Here is a 24,013-nt window from a genome sequence, read left to right as displayed (position 1 = left end):
TGTTACGGTAATCTAATCCCTTTACAGTGTAGATCATTCATATAGAGGATCATTGGTCACATTAGGATTATAACAGTGGATAGCTAATGATGCGTCTATATGGTGGAACATATAGAACATTCTATATACTGAGAGTGCAATTCTAAGTTCTATGCGTGGATTCAACGAAGAATTAATAAGTTAGTGAATTTTAGTGCTAAATTCTTGATCCACTTATTGGAAACTCGGTTATATAGACCCATGGTCCCCGCACTAGTTGAGATAATATTGCTTGTAAGACTCATATAATTGGTTTTGATTAATCAAATATAATTCTCAAATTAGACTATGTCTATTTGTGAATTTTTTCACTAAGTAAGGGCGAAATTGTAAAGAAAGAGTTTTAAGGGCATATTTGTTAATTATGATACTTTGTATGGTTCAATTAATAAATATGATAAATGACAATATTATTTAATAATTATTTATAGTTATTAAATAGTTAGAATTGGCATTTAAATGGTTGAATTTGAAAATTGGCGTTTTTGAGAAAATCAGATGTAGAAAAGATAAAACTGCAAAATTGCAAAAAGTGAGGCCCAAATCCACTAAGCATGGCCGGCCACTTTTGTAGGGAATTTAAGTTGATATTTTCATTATTTTAATTCCAAATAATTCAAACCTAACCATAGTGGAATGCTATAAATATATAGTGAAGGCTTCAGAAAAATTACACTTCTGATTTAGAAAAAACTGAGCCTTCTCTCTCCCTATCTTTGGCCGACCCTTCTCTTTCTCCTTCTCTCTTCAATTTCAAAAATCTTAGTGTGAGAGTAGTGCCCACACACAACAAGTGATACCTCAACCATAGTGAGGAAGATTGTGAAGAAAGACTTTCAGCAAGAAAGAGTTTCAGCACTAAAGAATCAGAGAAAGAGATCCAGGTTCAGATATTGATAATGCTCTGCTACAGAAAAGAATCAAGGGCTAGATATCTGAACGGAAGGATTCATTATGTTCCGTTGCACCCAATGTAAGGTTTCCTAAACTTTATATGTGTTTATTTCATCGTTTTAGAAAGTTCATATTTAGGGTGTTAATCAACATACTTGTGAGTAGATCTAAGATCCTGGTAAAATAATTTCCAACAACTGGCCTCAGAGCCATGATAATTGATTTGCTTGCAAGAAATTTGGACTTTAAAACGATTGTTTGATGTTTTTTGGGTGGTATCATGTTGTATTGAGTGTTATTTAATGATTGATTGATGTTTGTGAATTTTCGTGAAAAATAATTGAATATTTGTTTCTTGAATTATTTTTATTGGATAGTATGGAAAAAATTAAGCAAGTTACTTTTTTACAGAACTCAATTTCAATTTAATTTGAATTAGTTATGATTTTTTGAAGTTTCGAGTGGATTTTCACCATTAGACATTCATAATAGTGTTAGATCTCGAAAGATAAATATTGTATATGCGACATCTAGCTGTTCATCAATAGATGACACCTTAGACTAATATTTTTACGATATGAAACAAGAAGATTATATAAATAAGATTACTTTTGTTGGATTCTTATTTATATACGAAATTATCCTAATTCCTCTTAGCTTATTCATTTCAAATTAGCTCAATAACATATCATTGGATGAATGGTCTATAAATCATTTCATGTCATTCTATATTTTCTCTTAAGAAATTAAAAGACGCATATAATTATAATCCCGAAATTCTATTCCCAATTGATATAAATCCTCAATCTTAGAAATCTCCTACTTTATGGGCAAATTTGACTTAGAGTTAGTAGTGGTGGTCCAAGAAAGAATTACTCATTATATTTGGTTGAATTTAAGTCTTTGACTTTAATTTTAGAATCCAAACAGAAATTTTCTTATATTTCTATTTCCAGGAAGCAATACAGTTACACTTTCCAAGTGTTCAATATCCATCTTCTATTAATGGACTCAAACTGTATGGAATATGAGTTTGGTATTCTGTGACCAGGATCCACTTGCACTATTCTAAGAACTCTTTGATGTAACTATACCTAAGTCATCAAAAAGACACAACCATATTTTTATTAATCTATGGCATTTGTATCTTGTTCATAGTGGATTTGACAAGATCAATCTCTACAAAGAGTTAATATGCCTATATCCACTGAAAGTAAATCATCTCATTCGCAGATGGATGTACATTCAGGGGTGGATATGAGTTTTTCATTGTATTCTTAAAACGATAACTCTAGATATACCTTTTAGCAAGTAATTTGAAATGTTTGAAAAATTTCATTAATTTCTAGCAATGGTTAAAACCATTAAGGTAAGTGGTTAAAGATCTTGCGAACTGATAGGGGTGGAGAAATAGTTAGTAGATATGCAGTTCAAAGATCATTAATTTGATTTTTGAATTATATCCAAACTCACCTCCCCAGAAATTTCGAGTTGCATGTTGATGATTAGTTACTAGTCGTTGCCTAATTCCTTCTATGGTAATACAATTTTAGAATGATGTAATGGTTGTATACTTAATGTAAATCATTACTAGATTCATGGATGACCTAATCAAAATCTTAAGAAAAGCTAGAACTGTTAACCATGGTTTGTTAGCTGTTTTAAGTGATTAGGGGTGGACCATCCCATTGTCAATAGATAAGAAAGTGTTTGTTCAAACAAATACTACTTTTCTAAGAAAATGACTAAGTCTGAAAATCAAGTAGCAAATAAAGGATATATTTTTCTTGATTCCAAAAGTGTTCTATCATCTTATATGACATATGATGATCCCACTGCCTCTGCTGTCTTGTCACAACCATAGAGGTTAATACCATTTATTTTCTTAGACATAATTCACGGTACCTTGTCGTAGTGGGAGAGTTTCTAGGAACTCACCTTCTTATGACTTGGGAGACACTAGTGTTTTAAAATCCATTGTGAGTTTAAACAAGTAATGGATTGTCAAGATAAGAAACTAAGAAGAAAGCCAATAGAACTATGGTTTAATTCATTCACATGGAGTAACCTAAATTTTTCTATTACAAGGACATAAAAGGAAATTTTAGTTAATAAGTCTATTCAATGGACTTAACAAAACTTCCTGTTCCTAGTATTATAGGTTTGAGTTTATCTAAACCTATGGCTTGTGGTATACCTGGTAATTACTTACTCTAATGCAAGCAACTTACTTTAGTAAGATACTGAAGCATTTTCTTTCTAATGGAAATCTATAGAAGCTTCTCGACTTCTAGGCATAGATTTTATTTATCTAAGGAAAAGTCTCAACTATTCCAGAAAAGATAAAGCCATGAAAGAATTTTTTATATCAACAGTGAGAGGTCTCAGATATGCTTTAGTATGCCTTAGACCAGACACCTGCTGTTGAGTGGGAGTAATGAGTAGGTATCAGATTAATCCAGGAGAAGAACATTGGAAGACAATCAAGTAAATCTTAAGATTAAGAAGAGGACTTATATATTAGTCTATAAGGGTGTGTTTAAAACTCTTAGACTACACCATATCAGATTTCGAAATTTGCCTTTGTGCTAGTAAATCTTTCTGATAAGATGGTGGTTACTATGGGGGTGGAATAGTGATTTTGGAGAAGTGTAAAAACCTATCTGAAGTCTCTAGGTCTACCAGAGAGGGATTGAATGTTAAAGTTGCAGGAAAGGTACTTATTCAGTCTAAGGAAAGTTCTATACATCTTTGGCACCATTCCAAATTGCCTTAACTACTAGTGTTACTTCCTGAATAACCAAGTAGTCATTGCCAAATGTATAGAATCCAGTATCCCAAGAGAGTAGACATATAGAGAGGAATTTCACATTATCAATGATTTTGTGATTAAGGAAGAGCAATGGTGGAGAAAAGGTTATGTTTAATTCAACCTTTCAGATCCTATTACGAGGAGTTTACTACTACTACACTTGATTTGTATATCAAGGTGTTGAGATTATTTGAAACACACTTTTTGTTTTATATTAGTGCAAGTGGGAGTTTGTTGGGTTTTATGCTCTAAATAAAACTCATTTCAATATAATCAGATTTACTTATTAATATAGATCAGAAATAACATTTAATGTTGCATGGTTCACATGATTTATTTCATGATTATATGTACATAATGTATGAATTCATCTGAAACCCTTTTCACATACTTGATCCTGTTTATTGTGCTGTCAACACATTGGAAAGTAAACATGACTCTGTGAATAAAGTTTCCTAGATTTATCAGACACAAGGTTTTACTGATATGATAATCTACAACAAGAGTTTACTTGCATTTGGAGAAATGCTATGTTCTTTCCAGAGCATTGGTTAAAGTAAAGCTCAGGTTGGATGCATGGAGTATGCCTCGGAAGGGACCGATATTGAACTTTGACTTAGATTTATTAAACTTACCGTAATATCTATTCAAGTCAATATCGCCTAGTTGATCCTAGATCAAATGATCTTAATCCTGTTATGATTAGGCTCAATCTCAAGAGGCTATTCGTGTTCTTTGATTTGTTAGTTAAGCCTACTTTTAGGTCAGGGTGATACATACATTTTGGAAACACGGTAGTGCAATTGAGTGGGAGCGCTAACATAAACATGGAATCTATAGCTTCTATCTGGCGAATAGTAAGCAAAGGATGATCTCCTTTGAGCTTGACCAAACGAACATAAATGGTGGAGTACTCATTTCACATAAGCTGAAATATCATTTATACGGGGTCAAGTGTTTTAAGGATAAAATACATAGTAGGGTGTTACGGTAATCTAATCCCTTTACAGTGTAGATCATTCATATAGAGGATCATTGATCACATTAGGATTATAACAGTGGATAACTAATGATGCGTCTATATGGTGGAACATATAGAACATTCTATATACTGAGAGTGCAATTCTAAGTTCTATGCGTGGATTCAACGAAGAATTAATAAGTTAGTGAATTTTAGTGCTAAATTCTTGATCTACTTATTGGAAGCTCGGTTATATAGATCCATGGTCCCCGCACTAGTTGAGATAATATTGCTTGTAAGACTCATATAATTGGTTTTGATTAATCAATTATAATTCTCAAATTAGACTATGTGAATTTTTTCACTAAGTAAGGGCGAAATTGTAAAGAAAGAGTTTTAGGGGCATATTTGTTAATTATGATACTTTGTATGGTTCAATTAATAAATATGATAAATGACAATATTAGTTAATAATTATTTATAGTTATTAAATAGTTAGAATTGGCATTTAAATGGTTGAATTTAAAAATTGGCGTTTTTGAGAAAATCATATGCAGAAAAGATAAAACTGCAAAATTGCAAAAAGTGAGGCCCAAATCCACTAAGCATGGCCGACCACTTTTGTAGGGAATTTAAACTGATATTTTCATTATTTTAATGCAAAATAATTCAAACCTAACCCTAGTGGAATGCTATAAATAGATAGTGAAGGCTTCAGAAAAATTACACTTCTGATTCAGAAAAAACTGAGCCTTCTCTCTCCCTATCTTTGGCCGACCCTTCTCTTTCTCCTTCCCTCTTCAATTTCGAAAATCTTAGTGTCAGAGTAGTGCCCACACACAGCAAGTGATACCTCAACCATAGTGAGAAAGATCGTGAAGAAAGACTTTCAGCAAGAAAGAGTTTCAGCACTAAAGAATCAGAGAAAGAGATCCAGGTTCAGATATTGATAATGCTCTGCTACAGAAAGGAATCAAGGGCTAGATATCTGAACGGAATGAGTCATTATGTTCCGCTGCACCCAATGTAAGGTTTCCTAAACTTTATATGTGTTTATTTCATCGTTTTAGAAAGTTCATATTTAGGGTGTTAATCAACATACTTGTGAGTAGATCTAAGATCCTGGTAAAATAATTTCCAACAATATCTTGGTCTTCCGAGTACCATAGGAAGGAATAAGTCTGTTGTTCTGGGCTTTTTAAAGGACAAGGTTCGAAAAAGGGTGGAAAGTTGGGATGCTAAAATGTTATCTCGAACTGGTAAGGAAATTTTAATCAAAACTGTGGCTCAAGCTTTGCCTAGCTATGCAATGAGTGTATTTCTTTTACCTCTGAAGGTTTGCCATGAGCTAGAAAGAATTTTATGTTCGTGTTGGTGGCGTTCTTCTCCAAATCAAGGGAAAGGTATAACTTGGGAATCTTGGGATAGGATGGTGGTTCATAAGCACTCTGGTGGGATGGGTTTCAGAGCCTTCATGATCACAATATAGCTATGTTGGGGAAGCAAGGTTGGCGTCTTCTCACTAATGAATCCTCGTTGGTTGGACATATTTTTAAGTCAAGGTATTACCCTCTTGGATCTTTTCTTAATGCAAGCATTGGGAATAATCCCAATTATGTCTGGCGTAGCATATTTGAGAGTCAATCTTTAATCAAGTCTGGTGTTCGTTGGAGTATAGTTAATGGCTCGTTGGTGGATGTGTTGAACCAACCTTGGTTGATGGATAAAGATAATCCGTATATTACATCCACTCATCCTGCTTTATTGAATGCAAAAGTATCTCAATTAATGGTTCCGAATGAGAGAAGGTGGGATGAGGATATTCTTAATGATCTTTTTTCTGATGTTGACAGAGATCTTGTGAGGGGGGTTGTGATCAGCTCGTCTCGTGAATTTGACTCTAGATATTGGTTTTTCGAAGCTTCTGGTCAATATTCAATAAAAAGTGCTTATAAAAGGCTTCAAGTTGTGAATGGTAGATGGTCTGCTGGAGATAATTCGGGGTTGTGGAGGAAGTTATGGAACTTGAAAATTCCAGCAAAAATCTCTGTCTTTCTTTGGCGAGCTTGCCGAAATAACCTCCCAACATGTATCAATCTAAAAGTGAAGCATGTTGATGTCCCTTTGATGTGCCCTTTTTGTCACCTAGAAGATGAGACTGTGGAGCATGTGCTTGTTGATTGTTCATTTGCTCGTCAATGTTGGTAGCAGTTTAATTCTTCTTTCTCAGGTTCTGCTGGTGCGTATTTTGCCGACTGGTTTTTGAGCATGGCTAGCAGTTTTTCCTCTTTTGATTTGGGCAGTGTTGCAGTCATCTGCTGGGCTATATGGAAAGCAAGGAATGAGTTAGTTTGGAACAATAACCAGCCGGTTGCAAATGCTGTGGTGCAATCTGCATTAGCGTATTTTGATCAATGGAAAAGTGTGAAAACTCAATCTTTTGAGAGTGATTTGCCTACTGGTGTAATCACCTCTCCGCGCTGGGATCCTCCTCGTTTGAACACGATCAAAGTCAATGTAGATGCTTCAGTTTTTGCTTCTGATAAGAGGTTTGGTTTTGGGTGGTTGGTAAGAGATCATGAGGGGCGGGTAATTTATGCTTCAGCCGTGGCACACTCGGTTGCTGTCGAGCCTGTTATGGCTGAAGCCATAGGACTCAAAGAGGCTCTAAGTTTGCTTAAAACTACTAATTTTTCACAAGTTGTGGTGGAGTCGGATTGTCAAGTGCTTGTCAATTCTATTCAAAACAAAGTAACTATGTATTCTCCTTTTTGTTTAATAGTTGCTAATTGTGTCTCTTTCATGAATGATTTAAGGAGTGTTTCTGTTAATTTTGTTAAACGATCTGCGAACAAGGCGGCTAACTTTTTGGCTAGGAATGCCTGTTTATACTCAAGTCGTAGTTATAGTAGGGAGCTTGTCCCTACTTGTAGCTGATTTGCTTTTATAAAACAACCATGTTTCAAATAATAATAATAATAATAATAATAATAATAATTTTATAATTTTTTTTCTATATTTTTTAAATTTTATTTTATTTTATTTTATTCTTATTTGAGATATTAGTGGCTAAACCACCTGAACTTTACAGTTTGTAACACTTAACCACAAAAACTGAATTTTTGGCGGCTTAACTACCTAAACTCTAGTTCTGTTTTGCTGTGCACACTTCCGTCCAAAAATCACAGTTAAGTGCCACGGTGGACAGTCCACGTGTACACACTTGTACACGTGACAAATTTTTAGTGGTCAACGTAATATTAGTTTTAAAAAATAATTATAAATATTTAAAAAATTAAAAAATCAGATTTTCTTTTTCTCTTTTACTTTTTTTAATTTATAAAAATTAAAAAATTAATTTTTTTTTCTTTTTCTTCTTCTTCTTCTTCTTTCTTCTTCTTCTTCTTTTTCTGCCGACCCTCAGCTCCCCAACATCAAAATCCACCACCCACCCTCTCTTCGTCACCACTCCTCCGGAGCAGGGGCGGACCCACATAGAGGCGAAGTGGGGCAGTCGCCCACCCTGAAAAAAAAATATATATACATTTTAGTTAGTTACAACATTTATTTATAAATAAAAGTTATATCTATACACATTAAATAAGTTTTGGTATAATGGTAAAGTCATTTCATGCATCTAAAGGAGGTCATGTTATGTAATGTAGAAAAAAAAAAGCACCCCTCACTTATAAAAAAAACAAGGGATTTTTTCTATAATAAACTGAAAATGGAAAAAATTTACATTTATGACCTACATAGAGAAAATAAACAAAAATAGAAACTAAAAGTTGTTATTTACAAAAATACCTGCCAAAAAAAAAAACAGAGGGAATCCTCCTTCTTCGTGACCCAGCTGTAGGACCCCAACAACCATTTTCAACCATTTTCATTTCAAAACTAGGAAAATCATATCTAAAAAAATGTAGATCTCAAAGAAAAACTACTCAGATCCCGAAAATCCAAATACAAAAGGGGAAAAAAATTATCCAACCTCCATTGTTGTACAAAAAAAAAAAAAAACTCAAAAACAACATTCAGTCAAAAGCCCAACGCGTTCAGAGGAGAAGAATCGAAGAGAAGGAGATCTGTAATCATTGAAACTCACCCATGATTGAATCAGAGAAATAATTGAAGGTAATACAATTTCTTCATGAACATCTTCCAATCTTTTATTCTACATAAATGAGAATTTGTTATTAATTGAGGAAAACTGGAATAAATTGAAATAATAATAAAATATTGGTGAATTTGAACAAAAAAACAACAACGGTTTGCATAAAACAAATATTAATGCATATAATTATATGCTACAGAGTTTTAATATGCAAACAGTTGTTTATAAGTTGTTTTCCAGTAAAATAATGGTTGTTTGGGATCTGCAAACGAGAAATGATGAATCTATTCTTATTAATTACTGAATGCTTTAAAATAGTTGTTTAATAGTTGATTTGACAGATTAAAATAGTCGTCCAGATCAAAATGTTATCTGCAAATGTTGTTGTTAGAAAGAGTTGTTTAGTAGTTGTTTTGCCAGATTGAAATAGTTGTTTGCAACTTCTGAAATTGAAACAAATAAATAATTTACATTATTTCAGGATACGGAACCATTACAAATTTTGGTACAGAGCAATGGGCATTGGGATGACAACAACTCAAAGACACGGCATTTGCGGCAATGCGGAAACAACCCGGCAACAACTTCCAAGCAACAACTATCTGCGCACACAATTGGATAAGTTCAAGACGATACATTTTTTCTAGGAATAGGGACCGTGACATCATAATCAACCATACAACAACCAGAAAACAACAAAGAAAAAACTACAGCAATAGATGAATATAAAAACAACTAAAAAATAACTCAATAACAACACAAAAATAACATCAACAAAAATACATAAAAGAAATACAAAAAGAATGACAGAATACATAAAACCGTCATGATAAACAAGTAAAACATTGACAAAAAAAAAAACAAAATAGTTACTGTAAAAACAAACTCAATAAAATGATAAATTTGTAGGAGGTTTCTTAGAAATTTTAGAAATTTTTTTAGCTGGGGAAGGTAACTTCGAACCCGACTATGTGGTGGCCATTTATAGAAGAAGAGAAGACAATGTGGGAGGAACAACTTACAGAGCTTATGGAAGATAATGGAGATAGTGACATAGATGAGAGGTTGAAAAATCATGGGTTAGGGCTTTGGACGGGATGATCGTGGGTTGTGGTAATGAAGAACCAAGGAAAGAGAAACAGAAAATAAAAAAAAAAAAACAAAACAAAAAAAGAAAGGAGGAGTTATGGAAGTGGTGGAGTGTAAGAAGAGAGAAAACATGACATAAGCATAGGGATAGGTATATTTGTAATTATGAAACTTTTAAAAATGTAAAATTGAAAAATAAAACTTGTATAAAAGTTTTTTTTTTTTTTTTTTTTTGAAGAAAAGTGTTCTTTATTAACAAGAGCTATCGCCCGAAAGAATAGACAACAACTCCGAAGGAACACTATTAATAGGGAACATACGTTCAGCTAGAGACAAAGAGTGTCGGGCAATATAATGCGCGGCACGATTCGCAGAACGTTTGACAAAACATAAAGTAACATTTAATAAACTTCTAAGGATTAACTTGCACTCTTCCACAATAAAACCGAACCCAGAGTTAAGCTTCTCATTGCTTCGGATGGCAGCCACACAAACCAGGCTATCGGTTTCAACAGTAGCGTGGGAAAAATTGTGATTTTTCAACCAACTTAAAGCTTCTCTAATGCCCATAGCTTCTGCAATTTCAGGAGAAACTTTGCCTTGCTTTGCACCAGCGAAAACAGAAACCAAGTCACCATCAGTATTTCGAATCACGCAGCCATATCCATGCTTGAGGTCTTGATCAAAGAGAGCTGCATCAACGTTCAACTTGATGCCTACAGTCGGCTTGGTCCAGATCTCCGAGGCATCACCAGGTTTCGGAGGCGACAGAGGAGGTAAGTTGCTTCTGCCTTGAGCCTTCAAAAACTGGTGCAAACTTGATTGAGCAAAATCAACCACACTTTTTACACTTCGAGCCCGATTCTTCCAAAGGAGATCATTTCTGGCTGACCATATTGCCCAACACAACATGACAACTCGGCTTAGCTTCTCATCATCCATTCGGGCAGCATTGGAACTAAGCCATGACAGCAAGGACACGGGATTTCTATCAGCTGCATTAAAACCAGAAAACTCCCAACAAGCCCAAGCAAATTGACAAGAAACTAACAAATGCAGCTCAGTTTCGGCGAAGACGCCACACAAAGGGCAATTGTTATCATTCAGTACCTTCTTGATGCAGAGATTCGATTTGGTTGCTAAGCAATTTGACGCCGCTCTCCACACTAGATCTTTAGTTTTGGGAGGAACTTTAAGTGACCACAATTTATTCCAAAACCGGTGGTCTTCTGAGGGAGATGGGGGCTGCTTATAATCTTGAATCAATTGGTAGGCGCTTCGGACAGAGTAAAGTCCGTTTCTCTCTGCAAACCAGTACCAAAAGTCGTCCTGAACCACCTGATTTATTTGGATGCCCAGGATTAAAGCAGCATCATCGAAAGTAAAAAGGTCTTTAACAACTTCAGCATCCCAGGAGCGACTATGTGTTTGAAACAAGCTATTCACCATGAAGTTCTCAAGACCCGGGACATTGGGAATTGGCGTTGGTCTGTCAAGAGAAGGCAACCAAGGATCGGTGGTTATTTGCACAGTCAATCCCGATCCTATTCCCTTCCTTAAGCCGAGCTTAACTATGTCCTTCGCGGCAAATATGCTACTCCAAATAAAGCTAGGATTAGAACCCAACTCAGCAGATAAATAATCACCCTGTGGATAGTATCTAGCCTTGAAAACTTTACTCACAAGAGAATCATGTCGGAATAAGAGTCTCCACCCTTGCTTTCCAAGCATAGCAAGATTAAAATCTCTCAAGTTTCTGAAGCCCATTCCACCAGCAGCTTTTGATCTTGTCATTCTTTCCCAGTTCATCCATACAATGCCACTCCCATTGTTGTTAGCTCTTTTTGATTTCCACCAGAAGCTTGCCATCATTCTCTCAAGTTCATTACATGTACCAATAGGAAAGAGAAAAACATTCATGGCATAAGAGGGAAGCGATTGAACTACCGATTTAATGAGCACCTCCTTACCAGCACGAGATAAGAATTTTCCCTCCCAACTGCTTATTCGCTTCTTCATTTTCTCTTTTAGGAATCCCAACACTGCATTCTTGTTTCGCCCAACCGTGCTTGGAAGTCCTAGATACATGCTATCGGCCCCAGCTTTCTGGACTTGCATCATACCACAGATTCTACTACGGATATCCGCCCTTGTATTTGAACTGAAGAAGGCTGACGACTTATTAAGGTTAACTTTTTGTCCCGAAGCTCTCTCAAAAAGTTGGAGGAGTGTAAGAACATGATTAGCTTCCTCCTCCGACGCTTGACAATACACATAGCTATCATCCGCAAATAGAAGATGGGAAATAGGAGGTGCACTCCTAGCCACCTTACATCCCGTGATAAGTTTCTGGGCTTCAAAGTGTTTGATCAAAGAAGAGAGACCCTCAGCACATACAATGAACAAATAAGGCGACAACGGGCACCCTTGGCGTATGCCTCTAGTTGGAATTATCGGACCCATCTTTTGCCCATTGTTAATCACATGATATCGAACCGAATTGACACACCCAATGATGAGGCCAATCCATTGTTCACAAAAACCCATCACACGAAGAATAGCTTCCAAGAAACCCCATTCAACGCGATCGTAGGCTTTGCTCATATCCAATTTGAGAGCCATGTACCCTTTTCTTCCATTTGTTTTCCTCTTCAAGTAGTGCATAACCTCGAAAGCCACCATAACATTATCTGAAATCAATCTTCCTGAAACAAAAGCACTCTGGGTGTCTGAGATAGCATAGTCTAGGATTCCTTTCATTCGATTGGCCACAACCTTAGAAGCAATTTTATATAGGACATTACAAAGCGATATCGGTCTCATGTCACCCACTTGGGACGGATTTTTCTTCTTAGGAATTAGGACAATGTGAGTATCATTGATACCCGTGGGGAAGCTGCCTTCATTGAAGAAATCCCGAACAAAGTTAACCACATCCGAGCCTACTATGCTCCAATGTTTTTGGAAGAAAGCCGGAGTCATACCGTCAGGCCCTGGAGATTTATCTGGATGCATTTGGAATAATGCATTTCGGACTTCATCCTCCGTAATAGGCAGCAAGAGCTGGGCATTTTGTTCACTTGTAACGGTCGGCCGAACACCATTTAAAATGTTTCCCAAATCAATGTTTGTTGAACGAAAGAGATCACTAAAGTAGCTTGTGATAACTGCCTCTAACCCCGATCCCCAAGTCACCCAAGTACCACTTTCATTTTTAAGTTGCCCAATTCCACTATTCCTCTTTCTAGCACTTGCAACAGAGTGGAAATATTTTGTATTTCTGTCACCAGAGTTTAGCCAGAATTGCTTCGATCTTTGTTTCCAAAAGACTTCTCGCTGAGCCAACACTTCAGAAAGGTTGTCTTTCGCTTCATTATGTTGATGAATTGAACTCTGATCTCTTCCCCATTTGGTGTTTCTAATCTGTTTCTTACATTTGTCGATACGTTTTCTGAAGTCCCCAGTGATATCCCTTCCCCATCTTCCCAATACCTCCCCACACCGATGTAATTTCTCTTGAATATTACTAGAACCCGAACCCTCCCAACACCCTTGAACCAGCTGCTTGCATAAAGGCTCTCTAATCCAGGCATTTTCAAAACGAAAAGTATTAAAAGAAACAGAAGGAGACACACCTTTAAGTACCAGGAATATGGGACAATGATCTGAAGTAGAGACTTCCAAGTTGTATAGGGTCGACTGAGGGAATAAAGACAACCATGTGTAAGTAACTAGCGCCTTGTCGAGTCTTTCTTCAACCCAATTATCACCATTCCTTCCATTCTCCCAAGTAAAAGGGTAACCCACCAGAGGCAATTCGGTTAAGTTACAATCGTTCAAAGCTTCTACAAAGCCATCAATAAGTCGGTCTGGGTATGGCCTGCCGCCTCTCTTTTCATCATTAGAGCTTAAATTGTTCATATCTCCCATGAGACACCAAGGAAGGTTGCTTGCATCTTTAATAGAGCGAAAGAGGTTCCAAGTGTTGAACCGAAGCTCTCTTCTAGGCTCCCCATATACTCCAGTAAGCCTCCATTGAACACAGTGTTGCAATTGAACAATAGCGTCAATATGATGAAAGGAAAACCCTTGAATAGCCACGTCACTAGATTCTTTCCACAACAAAGCCAAACCCCCACTATGCCCACGGGCCTCAACAACAAAACAACTATCAAAGCCCAAACGGACTCTAATAAACTCCATACTTGTCTTATTACATAAAGTCTCACAAAGAAATAACAAATCGGGCTTCTTTTGGAACACAAGGTCCGCTAAGAATTGTTTGGCCCGCGGGTTCCCAAGCCCACGGCAATTCCAACTTAAGCAACTCATGGCTCTGGGCGGGCCTGAAAACCAGAGCCCGCCAAAGATCCATTTTTTGGAAATTCTCCAATGTCATGGTCCATAACATCCATATCATTGCTATTAATCTTTTCCAAGGAGCCCACGTGTCCCATGATACTATCTGGTCTCCTTCTTTTGGTGTCAATCATGTTGGTGATAGAGGAATCAAAAAAGTTTCCTCTATTAGAAACATTCAAGGTTGACTCTTCTCCATTAACTTCCATATTCTCTTTGATTTTGCCATATCCCTCATTTTGTGGCTGATTATGAGTAATTGTAGAATCTTGGAATTTACCAACTAATTCCCCCATTACCTCCGGATTTCTAGGGATGAGAATCGTTGAGGGATCAACTTTGCTAGGTTGGCCTTCACGCCGAGCTTCGTCCCGTACTGCAGCTTCCGACCGGAGCCACTGCGCCCCAAATGTAGATTGACGTCGTTGAGTTGTTGCCTTCAATTCCAAGCTGTAAGGCTTCTCATGGAGGTGTAATGGCTTCAGAAACAACCTCGGGCAAAACTTCTCCGAATGGCCTATGATGCCGCATATGAAGCAGAAGGTAGGCAACCTCTCATACTTAAAGTTCACCCAGTACCACGAAGAATCCTCGTTGATGATCTTCATACGACGCTTGATTGGTTTTCTAACATCTAGTCGAACCCGAACACGTAAATAGTCCCTCCAAACACCCACAAAGTTATTCGGATCCGATTCCACAAACGATCCAATAAAGTTTCCTAGGGCCGTGACTACATTGAGTGTCATATTCCCGGATTTTAAATTATGGAGTTGCACCCACATATCGACATGATTAATCTCCACAAACCGAGGATTTTCGCCTTCCTTTAATCTTGTAAAAATAAAAGGTTTCCTATCGTAAGTCCACGGGCTTCCATCGATGACTCTTTGTATATCAACTTCATGGTAAAATTGGAAGAGAAATAGATTAGGATTGAGTTCCTTGACATACATTCCCATTCCCGGTTGCCATAGAAAAGCCATCATATTTTGGAAAACATTAAAATCCGAAACACGACCAGTAAGAAGTTTGCCCACCAAGCACCATCTTGTGTCAATCGCAACCTCCTCAGCCCTCCCTACTGGCACTCGTAGCACTTCATCGTCTTCTTCCTCTAGAAAAACAACATCTCCCAGTGCCCTTCCTTCATCACTGCTAGACGCCATGACAACCACCACACGAACAAGACTCAAACAACAACACTCGACACCGAGCGACAGCCAAACGTATCAGAGGATACGACCAGTTTTTAATTTTTAAGTTACTTCATACCTTGACGACTTAACTGTCTAGTTTCTCAACATGTATTATTTGCTAAAAAAGTTTAAATAACCTATCATTGACAAAAAAGTAAAAAAAGGATAAAAAAGGACACCAAGTGTAAAAATCTCAAAAAAACAAGTGTTGCCCCCCTCAACTTAAATTTCCGCCACTACCGGCTGCCACCCCAACTCCCACCGATGGCGCCCGCCGTCGAATCGGCACTCTCGTCGAATCGGAGTTACTGTTGATCTCTCCGACGTGTCTTGCTTGGGGCAGTGCGTGTCTTGCTTGGACGAAAAGAAGAAGCAACAAAGGAAAGAAGAGGAAAGGTTAGTCGCCGCTGAAGTTCGTGCCAGAGCTGCCGAAGCTTTTGAAAAACGGTCTCTTTCTCTCCCTCTAATTGTATTATTCCCCTCTAATTGTATTATTCCTATTTCATTCAATTTTTTATTCATCAATCAAATTTGTTCGACTATGTCAAAGTTCTTTTTCTGTAAACCATAAAATTTAAAATCTTTATATTGAGTCTCGCCGTAGATGCTAAGCTCGATGATTTTGCCCAATTTAGGGATTTTTAATATTTACAAATGCTGATACATGAGTAATTGATCATTTATATATGGTCGATTATTTCGTTAATGGATTCTTTACATCATTTTAGTGTATGAAACTGTTGCCTGCAATCCCATTTATCATTCTTTACATATTTTGTTAAATGCACACAAACTGTTTGAATAAATGTCTCTTTGAAAATCTAACCAAAAGGTGTTCTGTGTGAAGAAAGAGAAAGAAAAAGAAAAAGAGAAAAAAAAAAAAAGTAAAAAAAAAAAAATAAAATATTTTTTAATATGATTTTTTAATTTTTTTTAAATATTTATAATTATTTTTTAAAACTAATATTACGAGAACCACTAAAAATTTTCCACGTGGACAGTCCACCGTGGCACTTAACAGTGATTGACACTTAACAGTGATTTTTGGACGGAGGTGTGCAAAGAACCAAAATTTAGGTAGTTTAGCCGCCAAAAATTAAGTTTTTGTAGTTAAGTATTACAAACCGTAAAGTTGTTTAGCCGCCAATATCCTTCCTTATTTTTATATTTTTATTCCTCCGAAACTCCAAACTAGACTAAAAGTAAATAAAATAAAAGGGATATTGGCGGCTAAACTACCTGAACTTTATGATTTGTAACACTTAACCACAAAAACTGAATTTTTGGCGGCTAAACTACCTAAACTCTAGTTCCGTTTTGCTCTGCACACCTCCGTCCAAAAATCACAGTTAAGTGCCACGGTGGACTGTCCACGTGTACACACTTGTACACGTGGCAAATTTTTAGTGGTCCACGTAATATTAATTTTAAAAAATAATTATAAATATTTAAAAAAAATTAAAAAATCAGATTAAAAAAATATTTTTTTTTAACTTTTTTTTTTTCCTTTTTTTTTTTTTTTTCCTTTTTCCTTTTTCCCTTATTCTTTCTCTTTCTTCTTCTTCTGCCATCCTTCTTCTTCTTCCTATCGATAGAAATTCTTCCCAATAATCATAAATCCCAAACATTATCCTCAAAAATAGGAAGACAAGTACATAAAAGTCTCCCCATATACAGAAATCGTTCATCCATTAATGAGCCCAAATTTCTTTGAACCCAGATCAGCAAACACCCTTAGGAGAATTCAGATTCAGGCGAGAGAGATTGTGGTTCCTATGGATGTTGTTGTTGAATTCTGAGGAAACCCAGTAGCACATTGTCAAGGTACACCCAAATTTGTCCAATTCTTACTAACCTTCAGTATTTTTTTTCGTTATAATTTTTTTAAAATTAAAATATTTTTTTGGTACTATAATTTTATATTATTTGATTGGAGGGAGTTTATCTGTGGACTGTTGACCCTTTTGAGAAGGTTCGCTTGGTGTTAGTGCTTCCCACGGCCACGAATGTCGCTGCCCTTCAAGCAAGCTGTTCAATTTTATTCAATATTAGCTCCAACACTTCCTTCGCCGACCAATGGTTCACCACTCGCCTTGCTCCTTTCATCCCCGCCACCTCCGTAGTCGCCATTGTAGTTGGAAACGAATACCTAACCACCACCGACGACGGCGTACCCGATCCAGCCTCCCTCCTCCGTGCGATCAAGAATCTCCACTTCGTTCTCCGTTCTCTGTCGAGAAGAAAGAGAAATAGAAAGAAAAAGAGAAAAAAAAAAGAAAAAGAAAAAGAAAAATAAAAAAAAGTAAAAAAAAAAATTAATTTTTTTTAATATGATTTTAATTTTTTTTTTAAATATTTATAATTATTTTTTAAATTTAATATTACGTGGACCACTAAAAATTTGCCATATGTACAAGTGTGTACACGTGGACAATCCACCGTGGCACTTAACTGTGATTTTTGGACGGAGGTGTGCAGAGCAAAACGGAACCAGAGTTTAGGTAGTTTAGCCGCCAAAAATTCAGTTTTTGTGGTTAAGTGTTACAAACCGTAAAATTCAGGTGGTTTAGCCGCCAATATCCCTAAAATAAAATAAACAGTAAGGGGAGTTCTGCAGCAGCTACTTCAACGACGTCCCACCCCTTCGACCGTCCCAGCCCTGGTTGGCTGGCGAGACCGGTTCAATTTCAATGGCGAAAATTGGCGAAATCTCTTCTTCTTCGTCCCAAACCACGGATGCTAAGCCCGTGATCGTTAGGGTTAAGCGCAAAGCATTTCAGTCTCCACTCGATGCTTTCTGTGAGTTTTTTTTTTTCAATTAGTAAATAATTTACAAGTTGTTTGCTTGTATTTTCATACTATATTTTAAATTGGTTGAGTAATTTAGGGCTTGAGATTAATGAGAGGCCCCTGAAGCGCGCACTGTTGGATTTTGAGAATCTTTCAATCACTGGTTCATCTGGAAAAGGTATTTCTTTCTTCTATTGGAGTTGGGATTTAATGTCCTACTTTTGTATGAACATTCAAGTTTTTATGTGTTGTTATTCTTTTGCAGTAGAGGAATTTAAGAGTAAGAAGGTTTTGGTACGGCATCTGGAGACTGCGAGCAGCACTGAGGCCACCATTGATATTGTACAGTTGTTTGTGGTCAGTGTCCAAGTCCAATTGCCATTCTTGTAAATTTATGACATATGCATATAGTTTTGGGATTTGTTTAAATTTAGCATAACAAGGTATCATTGGCTTAAATTCTTTAGGAATCAGATTCTGCTGATGCAACTGGATCGAAAACGAAGGGCGAGGAACGAAAACACAATTTAAAGAAGGAGAATGTGAGCTCTCTTCTTTGTTTTCATTCACTTACTGTGGAAGATGAAGAAGCTAGCTTTTCTCATTAAAATAGATACTTAAGTAGTGTATCTAAGAATTTGGTTTCCTATTTTACATAATAGATACAAGATCAGCTTTTGTCTAAAGCCAGGAAAACACAGGAGGTATGTTCAAAATTATGAACTTGTTTCGCTTCTTATTTTCAATGTATTCTTTGGTTACCCTTGATAGCTAATGACATCTGTTCTGTTTGATCTTTGCATGCTTTGAAATAGAACTTTATTAAATTTTGTTGCTTTTCTTTCTTACTAGTTGTTTTCTCACCAATTCCTGACAATTGTTTTAAACTTTCTACTTCTATGTTGTTTGTGGAATTTATTTATTGATTATCTCTATTTTAGATCATGAAACCATTAAGTGGAGTTTGAAATAAGAGCTATAAGCAACAAGGCCTATTTTCATTGGAATTTTTGTGTAGCCAACAAGAATATAATGATAGATTATCACATTAAATGAGTTAACTCAAGCTGTTACTTTGTGCATGATAGATAAGTGGAGCAGTATTTGCTCAGAGTTTGGCTGCTATATATATTGCAGTTTCTTATTTAAAAATTCTCAAATCTTTTTATATATTGTCCTCCCAAAATATTGAAGAGAATACCAATACATATTTTATTGATCCTCCTTAGACTATGATTTCATTGAACCAATCCTTTGCCAGTCTATACACATATTCTAAAATTTACTAAGTCGAAATTTGATTTTCTAGCCATCTTTCATTGTCTTAGGAAGTTGCAAAAAATGCTCGTTTTGAACAAATATGGAGGAGCAGAAAGGGGGCAAAAGAGGTTATGCATGGCAAATTACATGAAATGTGCCATTTCTATGATGTTGTCCGTGTAGATGATGAGGAAAGAGCCAATGAGAAGCGACAGCAGGAGTAAGATTTGAACTTATGAAAGTAATTTTTCCAACTGTGTTTGCAAAATTCATGGAAAATGATTTATCACTAATTTACAGAGAAACTTTAGAAGACCACAAGCTTATGTGCAGTTATTTGCCTCTTCTGAGGGAGTTTATCCCAAGTGCTGCAGAAGAAATTGAATCAGATTTACAATCCTACAAAGTTGGAAGAGGTTGTTGATTGGTAGCATATCCCCTCTTTCGTATGCCTTTATGTGTTCTACTGCTCCCACTGTGCTCATTTTGTTTAAGATTAAGATAAATGGCTAAGAGCGCTGACCCTAACTAGAAAAACATTTTGGATTGAGTTCATCCATAGTCCGTGCCAGTATGATGATTTAAGTTTTCCTCTTGCAAAAGGAAAGAATTTTTAAGTTTCTTATGGGAGGCATACCTTTTGACAGCCCACTTCTCAGAAGTCTTGTACATTTGCCGTTCTTCCATTGCTTAAAAATTTTCCTGACCATTTTTGTCAATAGTTGTTGTGTTATAAGCAAATCTGTCCATGCAGTCTGGACTTTTGAATTTGATATTTCGATTTCATGTTGTCTGCTTGGACTTGTAAATTCCTACTTGGTCTGCCTTGGGGCTTAGGGTATAGTTTAATAATCAACTTAAGTGATTATTTCAAGATGACTAAAGTAATCCATGTATTATTCCATTCTTTATCTTACTGGTATTTGTTTTTGTCTATGTTAATATATTCTGTTTGTTGAGTTTCTCTATTGTGTTTAATGGTGCAAATGCAGAGGACTATGTGTATGATTTTTATACTATAAACAATGAGGTAGACATGGCCACTGTAGATGCTTTGCACCCCTTTCCTCTGTAAGTAACTTGTTTCTGTTTATAAAACTAACAAAATTATTTCTTTATTAACAAAAAGTGGTGCTTATATTGATGTAAATTATATCTTCTGTTCAGGGTTCAAGTAGATGAGGAGGATTACTGCGATGGGCCTGATGCTTCAGAATATGGAAGCGATGATTCAAATGGTAGCTATGATAATAGCTTTTCTTTCTCCATTTAATGCATTCAAAACGTTGTATTTACAAATTCCCTCTTTTTGTGGTTCGCAGATGAAAATAATCCACTGAATGATTATCCTGATGAGATATCTGATGGAGAAGACGAGGATGAAGAAGTGGATAGTAAAGCCTCTGATAAAGAAGCAGGAGAAGAAAGTGCTAGTGATGAATCGACAGAATCTGAGCACACAGAATTGAAGGTCTTGCATGAAGAGGAAGAACTATTCTACGAAGATGATTATGAATATGAAGAAGGTAACAGTGATGATTTTGTTGATGATGATGACCATGATGTTGGTGGTTACGGTAAAGATTGATATATGGTCACATTAAGTAAGTCGACTCCAACTATGTTCTAGAATTTATGCTCTTAATTTTGGTTATCATTAGATGTTAGTAAGTTGTTGTTTGAAGTCAGTAATGCTAGGAGCATTTACACCTAACAATTAATTTTAACTACTTTTTCAAATTAATAGTAGTTGAAACTAATATCACCCGAATTTGGTTTTCTCTGTACAAACTTGAATACACTAATAATACTTTTATAGCTTTCAACTTTTGTAGCTTCTGCCTTCTATTATTTGTATTTATAACTACTTTTATTCAGTGCATATCTAGACATTAGAGATGCTAGATAAAACCTATGGATTCAAATCCGTTTTGTAAAAACAAAAAGCTTATGAAAGTCTAATTATATATTTATCTTAATCTTACCTATTATATAAATGGTTTAGTTGTGTTTAAACAGATTGTTATGTAGTTTAACTGAATTTTCAAATTCAAAAGTTAACTTAGCATAAAAGATTGAAAAATCTTCCCAAATCTCTACTTGTTCTTTTCTATTTTTATTTTTGGATTATTATATGATGATTTTTGAATTTTTCATGTATAAAAAGAGATAAACTAGAAACGACATCTCTTATCTCAATGACACTAAAGGAATCTTAAATGAATGAAATTAGAATGTTGATGGAATATAATGAAATAGAGCCACTTTGAGGTTCGTTATGAAATGAGGCATGGAATAGAGCCACAAAAAAGAAGTTTCGAGAGTTATAAAGGAAATTTTGAGTTCATATGGGTTATGTGTTGAGAACGAGAATTGAATTTTATAAGATCTAATTTCTTATTGTTTCTCAGTAGCTCAGTGGTAGAGCGGTTGGCTATTAACTTGACATAATTATTTATTTATTTAATGAAATCATACATCCACTTATAACACAACTAGGGAACTATGCCGCGTGGGTTCGATCCTACTTTTGTAATATTTTTTTATTAATTAAATGATATAATTTAAAATATAATATTTTATTCTGTATATTATAAATAAAGATCTAAATCATCACTTTTTTGTAATATTCATTTATAAGAAAACCTATTTTATTTTATTTTTATAATAAAATATATATATTCTAGCATGTTTTATATCAGCTAAACAAATGCAATACTACAAATTAATTGGCTAATATTATAAAATAATCATAAAAAATATTTGAATTATAAATTAATATATAAACAAATAAAAACTTAGAAAAACGATATCTAATACAATTCAACTAAGTTTATCTTTAATATATAATCTATATATCAATTTTAAAAATTGAATTAAATATATTAAATATAATATATAAATATTTTTAAGTTCATTATTATTATACAACAACCACAATTTATATTATGATATAAATATATTGTAATTTGTTTATCTATATATTATACTATATAAAAATATAGGGATATGATTTTGTCCCGTTATTGTACTTTCACGGATTGTAATCCGTGATGTACGGCAACCGTCAGATGAGGAAGTTATTTGATCTGACGGCTGAGATTGATCTAGGGGTAATTAGGGTTAAAAAGTAGAAACGTACCCTGACATTCATTTAATGTACCCTCAGACCCATCTAATGTACCACGGAATACATTCCGTGAAAGTATATCACGGGACAAAATCACATCCCTATAGAGAAATTTTGTTTACACCCCAAACACTTTTAAATTACACCCAATTTTAATAATTTTTATTTTATATAAAATTTATATCTTTAATTGTACTAATTTTTTTTTTCTTCCAATTTATATTCTTAAAAAATATACCTATTAAAAAAATAAATTATATTTTAAATATTACGAAAAAAATAAATAAAAAATGATATGAAATTTTCTTAGAAAAAAAAAATAAAAAAATATATGATTTAGAAAAAAATAAATAAAAATAAAATCAAAGTAAGTATTGAAATTAACATAAAATAATATGAGGAAATTTGTTTTAAAAAAATATTAAGAGTAATATTTAAAAATTATTTAAGTTTATTTTTTTTAATAATAGGGTATACTTATCATTTTATCAGGTGCAAATAGAACTTCCCCAATGTATATTATATTTATATTTATATTTTAATAATAAAATAATCACCTAAAAAATATTATTACTTTTAAATTCTTAAGTTTTAAATAATGTTAACAAAAATTTCAAAATTTTCTGATGATAAATAATTAACAAAAATATTTACATATTAATATAAAGGAATGCACACAAAGCATTCTAGGTGGCATCTTATATGAAGTTTCTTTCTAATTCTTGCTTATCTCCGTTTTTCACATTTATTTAATTTTTAAATTACTTTTTCATTCAATTACATCATAATAATCTATAATCAATAAGTTAGTAATAATAACAATAATAACTTAATCAAGTTTATAAGAGGGAGAAATTATGTGTCTATAAATATCAATTAATATTAATAGGTATTATGAAAACCAAAAGTCATTCAAAATAATTTGTACTAATAGAAAGATTATAAAGTACAAAACTTATTACATTTATATTTGTATTAAATGAACAAATAAAAATATAATTAATATTCTTATGCATGTTACATTTTTGATTGATATTAGAATTACTTTTTGTACCAAAAGTAAATAAAAAAAACATAAGCCAAACAATGATATAATAAACCTTTTAAAAAATCAAAAATGAATTTAGTTGTAATATTTTTTTAATTGTATTTTATTATTTTATTATTCATTTAAATTTATATCTATTTAATATTTAAATAAAAAATATTCATATTTAAAGTTAAGTAAATGTTAAGAATTACTTAAAAAAGAATTATTATGATGAATTTTAAAATGAATTTAGTGACATATTTTATTATTCTATATTTATAACCTGTTATTAACAATATATATAATTGTGATAGTATAAAATTTCTAAATTTTATA

At 34.4% G+C, this 24,013-nt stretch overlaps 2 protein-coding genes across 4 annotated transcripts; one reads left to right on the top strand and one right to left on the bottom strand.

Annotated features, from left to right (window-relative positions):
* Positions 1 to 10,161: 10,161 nt before the first annotated feature.
* LOC115719965 (uncharacterized) lies at positions 10,162 to 14,112 on the bottom strand. Its single transcript, XM_061109439.1, has one exon. It carries the CDS (start codon positions 14,110 to 14,112, stop codon positions 10,162 to 10,164), a length of 3,951 nt encoding a protein of 1,316 aa, XP_060965422.1.
* Positions 14,113 to 15,695: 1,583 nt separating this feature from the next.
* On the top strand, positions 15,696 to 21,351 carry LOC133034994 (RNA-directed DNA methylation 4). 3 transcript variants are annotated; one of them, XM_061110612.1, is made up of 11 exons: positions 15,696 to 15,914; positions 18,068 to 18,266; positions 18,355 to 18,435; positions 18,523 to 18,614; positions 18,725 to 18,799; positions 18,920 to 18,961; positions 19,586 to 19,737; positions 19,818 to 19,933; positions 20,510 to 20,588; positions 20,685 to 20,755; positions 20,840 to 21,351. In XM_061110612.1, the coding sequence occupies exons 2-11, from the start codon at positions 18,158 to 18,160 to the stop codon at positions 21,103 to 21,105; spliced, it is 1,083 nt and encodes a 360-aa protein (XP_060966595.1). In that variant the 5' UTR covers positions 15,696 to 15,914; positions 18,068 to 18,157; the 3' UTR covers positions 21,106 to 21,351. The 3 variants fall into 3 exon arrangements, with proteins under 3 accessions (XP_060966595.1, XP_060966596.1, XP_060966594.1); XM_061110613.1 differs by lacking the exon at positions 15,696 to 15,914 and having other exon boundaries at positions 17,935 to 18,266; positions 18,526 to 18,614; XM_061110611.1 differs by lacking the exon at positions 15,696 to 15,914 and having other exon boundaries at positions 17,939 to 18,266.
* Positions 21,352 to 24,013: the final 2,662 nt, after the last annotated feature.

The sequence above is a fragment of the Cannabis sativa genome, chromosome 2 (assembly GCF_029168945.1).
Source record: "Cannabis sativa cultivar Pink pepper isolate KNU-18-1 chromosome 2, ASM2916894v1, whole genome shotgun sequence".
Classification (NCBI taxonomy): Eukaryota; Viridiplantae; Streptophyta; class Magnoliopsida; order Rosales; family Cannabaceae; genus Cannabis; species Cannabis sativa.
The sequence above is the reverse complement of the archived record's forward strand: the minus strand, read 5'-3'. Positions and strand labels throughout refer to the sequence as shown.

Bases quoted from the DNA above. Each gene is read 5' to 3' on its own strand.
- LOC115719965 (XM_061109439.1), bottom strand. From the start codon at position 14,112: ATGGAGTTTATTAGAGTCCGTTTGGGCTTTGATAGTTGTTTTGTTGTT.
- LOC133034994 (XM_061110612.1), top strand. From the start codon at position 18,158: ATGGCGAAAATTGGCGAAATCTCTTCTTCTTCGTCCCAAACCACGGAT. The intron at 18,267-18,354 runs GTGAGTTTTTTT...TGAGTAATTTAG, and splicing joins GTCTCCACTCGATGCTTTCT to GGCTTGAGATTAATGAGAGG. The intron at 18,436-18,522 runs GTATTTCTTTCT...ATTCTTTTGCAG, and splicing joins CACTGGTTCATCTGGAAAAG to TAGAGGAATTTAAGAGTAAG.